The following is a 12,716-nucleotide window of genomic DNA, read 5'->3' as shown; positions in this document are numbered from 1 at the left end:
GAGAGGTAAAGTGACTTGCCCAAGGTCACACAGCAGGTCCCCTAATTTCCAGGTCCATGCTCTTTCCACTAGGCTATGTTGCTTTCCTCGTTTGGTTTTACTGTGAAATTCATGCCCAAAGGGGAAACTTCCTTCAGCTCCCTGACCTCCCAGGCTTCATCAGAATCTGATTTCTGCTTGTGAAAGGTTCCTTCTATGCTTTGAGTTTCTACATTGTTTTAAGTGACTTCACATCATTTCACTGACAATTTCAGATTCAGCTACATCATGCAAAGCTGTACCAACACTGCAGTTTCTACAGAGAAAAACACACATTCCGATCAAGCAGGCAGACAGTAGTTGAAAGTGCGGGTGAAATCCAAATTTGCATCTTTGTTCTTTGCATCTAAATCTAACTGACACTTGTGCCAAACCAAATGGCAGTTTAGTCAATGACTCATACTTAATAGCCTCTGCAATTTAAACATTGAAATGCACCAGATATCTTATTCAAAACCTGGCTCATCTCATCTCATAAGAAGTCACAAAAATCATATTACTTTGAGAAGCAGAAGTTTTTCTTCAAAACTGGATGATAAAAATGCAATTGGATTCCATAGTACAGTGATGACAACTCGCTATGTGAAAATATTTGTCTAAATGCACACTAACCTTCTTATCTGGTTCTCCCTTAAGGCAGTTGGTGCTTTATAGATGCTACACGTTCGGACACCATCAGGCTCCGAAACGTTCTGCCTGACCCTCATTCCAAACCAAACACTGTGCCAGCTGCTGACTCACACGGAGCCTGAAAAATTCTAGTGAACATCGTAAACACCCAGGGGAGTTTGAATGGGACTACATCTTCTCATTTTAACACAAAGCCAAAACTCTTACCAGGCTCTCCATAGCAATCTCAAAATAACTTGAGGCGATGAGGGTAAAAATGGAGCCAGATTAGCAGACCAACTCGTCTGACAACTGTTCAACTATAATTACAACTTAGAATGGCTGCGAGAAAGAGGTAACAGCTCAGCTTCAGAAAAGGAAAGAATCCCAAACAACTCAAAGCCAACTGGCTTTTCTTACCCCCAGAATTTGAGTCTCAACAACTTGCAAACAGTATGCATTTCCCAGCTTTCAGGGACCAGGATATTGTTTTGTAAACAGCCAAGTTGCCTTTGGAGATGCTGGAGACAGGGGTCTCCTTCTCATTTAGCGCTAACCCTTGATGGGGCAGGAGTGGTAGGCTGCCCCCCCAGCCCCGGCCCGCAGCAGGCAGTTTTCAGGGTTACATACCCGAAGCTGGAGAAGACCAGGGCATCCGCCCCAGAAAACCATGAAAACTGCAAACTGGGCCAAAAAATGACACAATCTCCCAATTTCACCACTCCCTATTTCCCAGTTTCGCATTCCTTGCAATGGAGAACTTGAGGAAGGAAACGAAAGAGGGAAAACAGCATTCCCAGGGTTAGCAATCCACTCCTCAACAGCCTCCCCTGAAGCACATCCTACAACCTGCTCGTGCATCACCCAAATCAGGAGATGTTGGAACCTCATGTGAGAGAGGATGAGCAAGGGAACTGAGACTCCATTTTAACGAGAGAAGCAGTGCGGCCCAGTAGAAAGAGCACTGAACCTGGAGTCTAGAAACCTGGGTTCTAATCCCAGCTGCACCACTTGCTTGCTGTGTGACCCTACGCAAGTCACTTAACTTCTCTGGACCTCAGTTTCCTCATCTGTAAAACAGGCAATAAATACTTATTCTCCCTCCTCCGAGACTGTGAGCCCTAAGCAGGCCTGGGGCCATGTCTGACGTGACTACTCTGTATCTACCCCAGCGCTTAGCACAGTGTCTGGCACATATTAAGTGTTTAACAGCAGCATGACTCAGTGGAAAGAGCACAGGCTTGGGAGTCAGAGGTCATGGGTTCTAATCCCAGCTCCGCCGCTTGTCAACTGTGTGACCTTGGGCAAGTCAGTCAACTTCTCTGTGCCTCAGTTCCCTCATCTGCAAAATGGGAATGAAGACTGTGAGCCCCACATGGGACAATCTGATCACCTTGTATCCCCCAGCGCTTAGAACAGTGCTTTGCACATAGTAAGTGCTTAACAAAAAATGCCATCATTATGTTACCAGGAACAATAATAATGATGATGATAACAATGTTAGCAACAGATAGGCCTTCGAGGGTCCACCAGAGAGAATGGAAAGTTATGGTCCCACAGAGGCAGCCTGGAGTGGCAAGTTTGAAGAGGGCAGCAACTTTTCAGAAAATGACAGACTCAAAAAACCGAACACTTTTGTGTAGATAATACAGGGTTCCATGACTTGTTCTTTCCCACTGCGGTTTGTTTTGTACATTCCAGCTGATCTTACTGCAGCGGAGCAAGCACTGTAGCAGGCCTTTTCCTAGGATCAGGTCAATGCCTTTAGGTGGGAGGAAAGACAGAGGAGGAGTCATCAGAGTCAAATGGCCTGATCAACCTGAACTGAAAGAGAAGGATAAAACCTTGGGGACTTTTGTGCCTAACAAGAATAATAAGTACTCAGATACTGGAATAATCATGTGCTAAGTTCTGAAATAGGTACAGGGAAATCAGATCAGAAACAATCTCTGTTCCAGATGGGACCATCTAAGAGGTAGTAGCAGGAATAGTATTTATGAAGCATGCACTTTGTGCGGAGCTGTGAAAGAGCCAATAGGTGGGAATTAGCCATGGACCCTGTCCCTCAAATGGCTCTCAATCTAGAGAGAACAAGCATCTTACCCTCATTTTAAAAGGGAGAACCTGGCCTTCTGACTCTCAGGGCCATGTTCTTTCCGTTAGGCCACACCTAGAGCCTCCAAGCAGAGTGAACTTGGCTATACTGGCTGACTGACTGGCTATTGTGTGATACTCGAGAAGGACAAGCTGGAGCTCTCACAGTAGAGTTTAGAGTAAGAGTAGCCAGCCAGGGTCTCGGGTAAGCATTTATTGTGCAGTTGGCCCACATCTAACTTTTCAGTGATGTCATTTTGGAAATGGGGTTTGGGGTCAGCGGGCTGCCACACAATGAAGCTCTTCTGGTTTACATTCTACCTGTTGGGAGTTCCAATCGCTCACACTAATTCTCAAAATAAATACAACCTGGGGACTCTGCCTTAGTGGGCAGCTGTGGGTTAGCTTGGCCCATGGCTCACTCTCACTCTCACAAGCTCAGGAAACAGTGAAATCAACTATATTAAATTCCTGAGATGGGACCAGCTCTTGGGGAAGAAAAAAGTTAAACTGTGGGACTGCAGAGTTTATTCCACACAACCCCAGAGGCCATGTTAGTGAATTTAGTCAAATGTGAAAGGTAAACAGTCACATCCATCTTCTATCTTATCATACTCACCAAACATCTACCTCCACAGCCCAGGCTTAGGAGCTGAAGAGCTCTTCTCCAGAGGATGGCCCACGGCACAGTCTTGCTCGCTGAATGCTGGTGATTTGGGTTTGCTGCACTGGGATCTGAGCTAGCAGGCATTTAAGCTCCATGCCTAGCCAAGAACCCAAGCTCCTTGCTTTTAAGAAACAGCTTTGATGAAACTGTGGGTAATGCCACCTGACACCAGTGAAGAACATGCTGGAAAGCGCAAAACTACAAGTAGGACCAGCGACCCTGAACCTCCCCAATCCCAGAGCTCTGGGGTCTATTTGAGAGCTGGGGTGGGGGACTGGAGGCAGCCTGAGCCCGCCCTGATCCTGTTAGGGCTTCACTTGGTGCCAATCTAATCAGCCGTGGTCCGGCAGATTCCCCCAAGTCCACACAAGTCTCAAAAGTGGGGAACAAAGTTCTGGAGAGGCATAAACCCTGAAAATCATTTCATTAAAATCTGTGCTCCACAGTCTTTGATGGCATGAAACCAAATAAAAATGAGAATATTTAACCAGGTACATAAGGAAGACTAACAAGTACTTGTGAAAGAGCAAGCTGCAGTCACTTTTCTTTAGCCATCATTCATTCATTCCAGCACATTAAACCAGTTCATTAGCAAAGTGTCAGAAAGGTAATTCCTCACTTTCACTTGGAGAAAATGTCAAGTGTTAATTTATATCTGTGGCTCGGCTCGGTCTGATTAATTAATCCTTCATTTACTTCAGCACCTAAATCAAAACCCCTATGTTTATAAAAAAAATGTTTGAAATCATCTAACAGAACTTATAACTTCTGTCATTAACCTCACCAACACTGTAAATAAGATAAGGATGACAATCCACGTCCAAATGGGGACTGCTTCCTCAATTAATCAACGCTATTTATTGTGCGGTTAGTATGTGCAGAGCACACAGTACTGCTGGCTACCTGCTTCAATCAGGTCCACCTACAAACACTAGTGGGTCCTGCCCTCCCTGCAGCCTTATAGAGCCATTCAGGGAGAGAAAAAAAAATCAGCTTCAGGAACTAAAGACTCCAAGGGCCTGTTCTGCATGGGAGCGGTCTGAGGATGGAACAAGTCACCAAGTATTTTCACTCTTTGAAGCTGTGAAGTAGTTTAACAAATCACCACTCCCTTCCTAGGTTGATGAGGGCTCATTTGGCAGAAATGCCCCCAATCTCCTTGTGCAGAACAATTATGTGACCACTCTTGAAAGCAGTTCCCTTAGTCTGGCCCTCAAAGGTTGGGTCACCCCAGCATTAGGAAATAGCTGAAACCGTAATAAGGAATTCAGAATAACTAAGCCAACATACTTGGAGTTTAGAAATTCACAGGAGAAGAAAAAAAATTAGATTAGTCTTGGAGTCATCACTTTAATTTCTCTTTTATCAAAACTATTTCACGAGAAAAAAAAAAGGAAAATTTGAGTCTTAAAAGTGGAAAGAAGGATGCACCAAGAGACCCGAGAGAAACCTCCACGTTAAAAATGGGTTTTTGCCACCAGAATCCAGGTCATAAAGGAAAGTTAGAGAACCTGGAGAGGTCTTGCCTTGTCTTCTCTTTTGAATTCTTCCTATTGGATTTCATCATTTGGTTTGTCATACAGAGACCCTTCTAGCCAACTCCTCCGCTTAACTTGATTATTAAAAAGACAGATTTGGTTATGGTTTCTTTTTATAATGCCTTAAGAGCCTAAGATGCTTTGTACTAAATGAAACCATTAAGATCTTTTTTTGAAAACATCTCTCTCAATTGTAATGTCCATTCAGGAAATAAGAGAATAAAGCTACGCTCTGAGTTGAGCAGGATGCAGTTAAGAAAGCAGAGACATTTTTATCATGATTAGCAGTAAACATTTCATGCACCAATGGTGTCCACCAGTAATGTGTTTCTTCTTCTAGCCCTCTTTGTCAAGATGGATCTGGATATGAAAACCAACACTATACAAGGCAGCTGATCTGAAAGGGTCCATGTTTAGATATTACATGTAAACCAAAAAAGCTATTAAAATTAAAAAATGCTTGTCTGAGAAGGGCTAGAATTAAAATTCCCTCATTCAAGTCCAAGGATGAGATGAAATTTCAGCGGCAAGGAGTTTGGCCAATAAGATCAATGTGGGCCGGATAGGACTTGCCACATGGTGTGCTGCGAAGTCCACTCCTTGCTGCAGTGCCTGGCACTGTTTACATTTTTCCCCACTCACTGTCCCCACCTTCCCCAGTCTTCTGCCCCAAGACAGTCCACCATTTCAGACTGCCGCCCACCAGCCTGCTTACTCTCAGCTGGTGTAACCCAGCTGTCTGCTGTTGGGCCTCACCCTCGGAGGTCTTCTTTCATTGGGTCTTTTAAAATGTTTCTTCTTCCATCCTGATTACGGTTACCCTCTTTCAGCCCACCATGGAAGAACAGTTTGGACAACCCTACTGCACCTGGGGGATGCTCAATGAATTCTAATGATGATTCGAGCTGTTGGGTGGATAATTAGTTTACAAATAATGTATTGGTTATTTGCAGAACTGAACACGACACACCAATCAGGGGCTCACTGATGTGGAGTCTTGCTGAAAGCCTGCCTGCTCTATTACCCAAACTCGCGGCTATGCAAATTCTGGATTATCCGGAAGACTCTCAATCCCAAGCAGTTCAGATCACTTGCTTTCATTTGCTTCCTTCTGGTTACTGAGGGAATCCATGTCTCTCGGCTTCCTTACCATTGGCTTTAAAGCACTCAGTCACCTCAACCCCTCCTACCTCACCTCACTGATCTCCGACTAGAATCCAGGATGCTCACTTCGCTCCCATACTGCCAACCTACTTGCACCACTGACCCCTTGGCCTCCCTCTGGCTGGGACCTCCCTCCATCTCCATATATGTTAAACCACCACTCTCCCCCACACACACACACCTCAAAGACTTATTAAAATCACATCTCTTCCAAGAGGTCATCCCCAACTAAACCATTTCCCCCACTCACTTTTACCTTCTGAATCACCTTGGGACTTGGATCTGTACCCTTTAAGCACTTGCTGTTCATCGCACCTTCGGGCCCACAGCACTTATTCAAATATCTGTAATTTATTTTAACATCTGTTTCCCTCTCTAGAGTGTAAGCTCCTTGTGGGCAGGGATCGCTTCTTTCAACTCTGGTGTATTGTATTCTCCTCCGTACAGTAGTCTGCAAACAGTAAGCTCTCAATGAATGCCACTGATTGATAGATTGGGACCTTGTCTCTGTGGGTCCCTGCCTCTTTGTACCGATGGTGGGAGGGTTCTGCCTTAAAGCAGTGCTCTGAGGAGATAAGGTAACCCTCAAGGGCCCTCCCACCCCTGCTACTGAACTAACCCACTTACCCTGGTCAGAAAGGAAGTCCAGCATAGTCTGTAACAGGAAGGACAGGTGTCGGACAGAGAGAGCAGGGTTCCCCATTCTCCTAGAAGCATACACCAGCTCATGGAGCAGACGCATCTGCACTGCAGCCCAGCCTCGATGAGCTCCTGCAATGGAAGCGACCAATCAGAATTGACAGAATTTTAAGGCGGCCTGCTGGCCTGGAAAATGTAGATCGATTTAGGAGCAAGGTGGTGGAGGGAATAAAAATGGGGTGATTCCAAGTCAAAACCTCAATGATCAACAGAGAAAAGAAAAAAAAAACGGCAAGATTTTGTTTCAGAGATTAGAGTTGTAAAAAAAAGTTTTAGGCCCAGGATTAGCCCTCTCAACCAGAAAACTACATATTTGTTATTCATTCATTCAATCACATTTGTTGAGTGCTTACTGTGTGCAGAGCACTGTACTAAGCGCTTGGGAAATACAAGTCATATTGACTTGACGAGTTATATTGATTTCCATTCACAACTGTAACAGCACACCATTTGAAACTGCCCACTTCAAAATCAAGTAATTATGATAAACCTGAAATGAAAGGGGTTTTTTTTGCACAGTAAATTTGAGGATAATTATAAAAATTCCTAACTGAAAGAAACGTGGATGTTGAATTCTTCTGACATTAGTGATTTTTGTTGACATGGGCATGACCAGAGAGGCGAGGAATGACTCGGGGCACTGGGGAAGATGATGGCACATGCCAAAGAAAGAGCCAAGGAAATGTGCGAGGGGGAGCCAGAGGGAAACGCAGGCCAACAAAAGCAGGTGCCCTTTGCCCACAAAACACCCATGGGGCTCCGAGTCTGTCCTCAGAGAGGTCTGCAGCCATTTCTGCAGTTGCCGTCTGGCTCCTCAGCACCAAGTGCCAACAAACTCTACTTGCCAAATTGAAATTTGAAGCCTACTCAACCTGGCCCTCAGTGTGCCCCCTACCCTTCAAACCTATTCACCTGCTTCAAGAGGACTTCATTTCACATACCACTTGGGCTCATCATAACAGGGGAGATTTACACTCCATTTTGACGGGACAGATTGAGGATTTCCTGACATTCAATCAATGAATCAATGGTACTTATTGGGCACTTACTGTTTGCAGAGCACTGAACTAAGCATTTGGGAGAGTACCGCAGAATAAGGAGACCCAATCCCTGCCCTCAAGGAGCTTGGATTGTCCAGCTATTGTTCCTGTACTCATCAAACAAGATTCCCAGTGGTCTTTGTCTCCAAAGAGGGTATTTGGGGGAAAAGGAGAGGAGGACCAGCAGCAAGCTGCAGTTACCAGGTGAAGCAGCAAGGCCTAGTGGATAGAGTGTGGGCCAGGATCAGAAGGACCTGGGCTCTAATCCTGGTTCTGCCACTTGTCTGCTGTGTGACTCTGGGCAAGTCATTTAATATCTCTGTGCTTCAGTTATCTCATCGGTAAAATGGGGACTAGGAACGTGATCCCCTCATGGGACAGGGACTGTGTCCAAACGGATTAGCTTGTATCTATTCCAGAGCTTAGTTCAGTGCCTGGCACATAGTAGGCGATCAACAAATACCATAAACCAAACAAACAAACCATGACTGAAGTCTTTGGGATCCAGAGACAGACTGTAGCCAGGCAGGGTTTCCAGCAGCAGCTTGTAGCAGGCTCTCCACCCGGGCTCAGCGATGCTTGGGGCTACACACTGCATGGCCGCCACCCGCTTGAAAAACGCGGACTTTCGGTGGAAGCCAATCAGCTCGTAGAGCTCAGATAGGATGCTGTAGCGCTGGATCTTTTCTTCTTCTGAGAGCTGTGGCACCGAGGAGAGGAAAAGTCTTGAAGTTTTACATTAGGAGGCAGGCAAGAGAGAAACTTATATTCAAGAAACGATGTCCAATCATATCATTTTGCTTTACCCAAGGACTCTCTCTGAAGATAGTGGTGGAATCATTAAGCCAAATGCTCTGCAAAGGAATCTAAAGCTTGCTCCATTTTAGAAAGTTTTACCCTCATGTATATTTTTATTTGTATATTCAACCATTTATCCAATTATTTCAACCTGATACACTTGCACCCAGCCAGATCCTTGTTCTCACTATTTGAAAATAATCCGTGGCTGTATTCCCTCTGCCCCCCAGAAAACTGTAAACTCCTTGTGGGGATGGGATGTGTATCGTGCTGCTGTTCTACCTCTCAAGCACTGAGTACCTTAGTAAAATGCTATGCCTCAGTAGGTGCTCCACAAATAGTACTGATGCGAATGATGATAATTAAATCCCATCAGAATCAATCAGTCAATGGTATTTACTGATCAATTACTTGGTGCAGGGCAATGTACTAAGCATCCGGGAAGGCACAATACAACAGAATTAGCAGACACATTCCCTGCCAGAATGAGCATCAGAACTCATTATTCTCTGGTCGGGTTTTCTGGCAGACAGACTGAAATGGGTCAACCAGAAAAAAGTGTCTTGGGGAAGTCTCGAAGCAGTTAACCTGATAATCATCATCATCATCAGTCGTATTTATTGAGCACTTACTGTGTGCAGAGCACTGTACTAAGCGCTTGGAAAGAACAAGTTGGCAACATATAGAGACAGTCCCTACCCAACAGTGGGCTCACAGTCTAAAAGGGGGAGACAGAGAACAAAACCAAACATACTAACAAAATAAAAGAAATAGAATAGATATGTACAAGTAAAATAAATAAATAGAGTAATAAATATGTACAAACATATATACATATATACAGGTGCTGTGGGGAAGGGAAGGAGGTAAGATGTGGGGGATGGAGAGGGGGACGAGGGGGAAAGGAAGGAAGGGGCTCAGTCTGGGAAGGGCTCCTGGAGGAGGTGAGCTCTCAGTAGGCAAAAATATGGAACGCTTCACGAATTTGCACAACTGCAACCACATGAGTTTGGAAACACTCCTGGTCTTTCAAGTGCAATACTGCTGACATCTAGTGCACAATGTGAGATTTGCACACACCATCGAAATCACAGGCCTAAAACCACTCACCTCGCTACACGAGGTGCATTGAGCCAGTCTCCCAAGCAAACTAACCCTCCGCAGTCCATCCAAGGTCAGAAGACTAATTCCCAAAGGCAACCCAAACCCCAGGGAACACAGGAACTGTGCCAGCCTCAGTATGTGTGCCAGGCAGGGGCACAGGTGGACAAGATGCCTACCATGCCAACCTCCACCTAGTTCAGCCACCACAGTTCCAGGGCAACGGCAACCCCAGGTCCCTGCTAGTCTTGCCACTCCATCCCGCTTAGGTTTGAGGGGTGAGTGAGCTCACAGCAGCTGGATGGGAAGAGGAGGATCCTGGTGCTGCCCCTGAAGAATCAGGAATGTGGCCCAGGTTCTCCCAGGCCAGCACACCCACGAGCCAACCCTGAGAATGGCACAACAGCAAGAGACAATGATAGAAATTGGTACACTTCAGCTCTGACCCCAGATTTGCCACTAGGTTCCTGGGGAACTGGACACAATTCATTTCACCTTTCTGGGCTTTGCCTGGAGAAGTTATACTACCACCTATCCAGGATACCATCCTCAGTCAACCACACCTTGGGGAGAATGAGCAGGATCCTTGGTCACTCTCTGGACAGCACCCTCCCCGACAGATGGGGGAGACCATTACTGCACACTGAGCAATCCCCACAAAACTGCAAGGGGACAACACATGTACCAGTGACCAAATACTTCTATAGTTTATAATGATAATGGCATTTGTTAAGTGCTTACTATGTGCCAAGCACTGTTCTACATACTGGGGGGATACAAGGAAATCTGGTTGCCCCACATGGGGCTCACAGTCTTAATCCCCATTTTACAGATGAGGTAACTGAGGCCCAAAGTCACACAGCAGACAGTGGCAGAGCTGGGATTAGAACCCATGACCTCTGAATCCCAAGCCCACGCTCTTTCCACTAAGCCACACTGCTTCTCTAATTTAATATAATAATGATGGTATTTGTTAAGTGCTTACTGTTTGCCGAGCACTGTTCTAAGCACTGGGACAGATACAAAGTGAATAGTTTGTCCCATGCTGGGATCACAATCTTAATCCCCATTTTACAGATGAGAAAACTGAGGCCCATAGAGGTTAAGTGACTTGCCCAAAGTCACACAGCTGACAAGTGGCGGAGCTGGGATTAGAACCCACAATTTCTGACTCCCAAGACTGTGCTCTTTTCACTAAGCCATGTATAGAAGAATAATATTTGATTTTCAGAATGTTATCTTTCATTTCCTAGTCATCAAAAAGATACCTGGAACTAACATCCTAACAACTTAAAAATCTTCTTCCTGGGCTTGAGGATCCCCTTTTCTTGCTTCTGCTTCTATAGGGACAAGGTATGGGATGCTCTCCACACCAAGCTCCCCAGTCAGTCAATCAATGATATTTATCAAGACCTTACTTTGTGCTGATAACTGTACTCAGTGCTTAGGAGACAACAGAGTAAGCAGACATGATCCCTTGCCCGCAAGGAACTTACCTTCCCACACTCTCAAAGAGTACTTTACTTTGTACCTCATGACAAAGTGCAGAAACATCTTAATTTTGAATCAGAAAAATTAGTTCTTGGGTTCATCCCTCGGTTCTTCTGGGAACATTCCATCTATCCTCACCTGTCAAGCACACTACAACTAAGATATGTCACATCACCTCTGCTCACCTGGCGAAGATTAATATAAACTGCATTCTGTAGAAACTCAGATGCTTCCATGCTTCTCTTCTGAATTGCAAGGACTCTCACTGCCTTGATGCAAGCTTCCAACTCAATCACACCAGCATTTTTATACTGGAAAACACAAAAGAGACCGACCATATAAAAAGGCACTTCTAGCTCTCCGTCAGCACTGCCAAACACAATAAAATGCTTACAAGAGCCCTGATTTGGGGAGCAACACATTCACAATAAATGTCCAGAAAGTTCATTTAAAAATTAATTATACTAAAATGTAAGTAAAAAAAGTCATAGTGTGGTAACCTTTCCTGTAAAATGTGTAACTATTTAACATGCTGTAAAAAATATGTCTCTAACCTGCAAAAGGCAACTACAAGTTCTCATACTTATAATCTGCTATTTGGATGCATGTTACTGATCAAAGTCTTCATCAAAAAGCTCATGGTTAGTCCTTGCCAGGCAACCACCCCTAAGCAAAAAATCTACCGACAGTTTTAAAAGAACTAAAGTTTCCTTCCAAATGATGATATCAAACAAACTGGGAGTGAAAAAACTAGCAGAGATGTGACTACTTTCTTGCTCTTTAGTCAGGCAGTAAAATCTAGAAAGCTAGTTTGCTAGGATGTAGCAATGACATGCCAGTGAAACTGTATTCAGAATAAACTTCTTAGATAACTGGAGATGAGGAAATGATTATTTTGCTGCAATGGGGCCTCGCCTCACTGAAGACCATCATCTTACCCCAATACAGGACTGACCTCAGTACTGTTCATTATCATACCCGTTGTAGCTTGCCAGACGTAACAAACCCAACATGGGGGAAGTGGAGAGAGCAAGGAATGAGAAGTAACTGAAGGGCTCCCTTTTGGTTTGATGAACCCCCAACCAGATTTTTCTTCCCCGGGGCCCCACCTGTTATCCATGTATCTGGGGAGTTAGCAATAGCATCTTGTTCTCCTCCAGCCAGCCTGCAGCTCCAAAAGATTAGCGGCACAAGAAAGGAGATACAAACTCACAATGGAGATGGTACAATTAAATATTTACAATGCAATAAAAATCACCTTGCCATAATAGGAAATAGCCTCTTTATATTTATCTATTATGTCTTCTGGGCTGAGGCAGTTCTTGGCACGACCTATTTCTGCACTGGTGTCTGCATTGATTCCGTTTGTGGTGAGGGCACCTGGAGGGAAGAACAAACAAGAGGGGTAAAAGTTTATAAAGAAGGAGAGGAGGGGGACAAAACAAGAGCATGAGTAGCTAAACTGAAAAGATTACT

At 44.7% G+C, this 12,716-nt stretch overlaps 1 protein-coding gene across 2 annotated transcripts in view; it reads right to left on the bottom strand.

The window, feature by feature from the left end:
• Positions 1 to 12,716, bottom strand: part of TRAPPC9 (trafficking protein particle complex 9) — a 200,014-nt gene that overhangs the window by 162,902 nt on the left and 24,396 nt on the right. For both annotated transcript variants that reach the window (XM_038759976.1, XM_038759977.1), the window contains 4 exons: positions 12,499 to 12,620; positions 11,426 to 11,551; positions 8,334 to 8,550; positions 6,739 to 6,882 (listed from right to left, as the gene is read on the bottom strand). In XM_038759976.1, coding sequence (XP_038615904.1) covers positions 6,739 to 6,882; positions 8,334 to 8,550; positions 11,426 to 11,551; positions 12,499 to 12,620 — 609 coding nt within the window. The remainder of the gene's footprint in view (positions 1 to 6,738; positions 6,883 to 8,333; positions 8,551 to 11,425; positions 11,552 to 12,498; positions 12,621 to 12,716) is intronic.

Source organism: Tachyglossus aculeatus, chromosome 18 (assembly GCF_015852505.1).
Source record: "Tachyglossus aculeatus isolate mTacAcu1 chromosome 18, mTacAcu1.pri, whole genome shotgun sequence".
In the NCBI taxonomy this organism is placed as follows: Eukaryota; Metazoa; Chordata; class Mammalia; order Monotremata; family Tachyglossidae; genus Tachyglossus; species Tachyglossus aculeatus.
The sequence above is the reverse complement of the archived record's forward strand: the minus strand, read 5'-3'. Positions and strand labels throughout refer to the sequence as shown.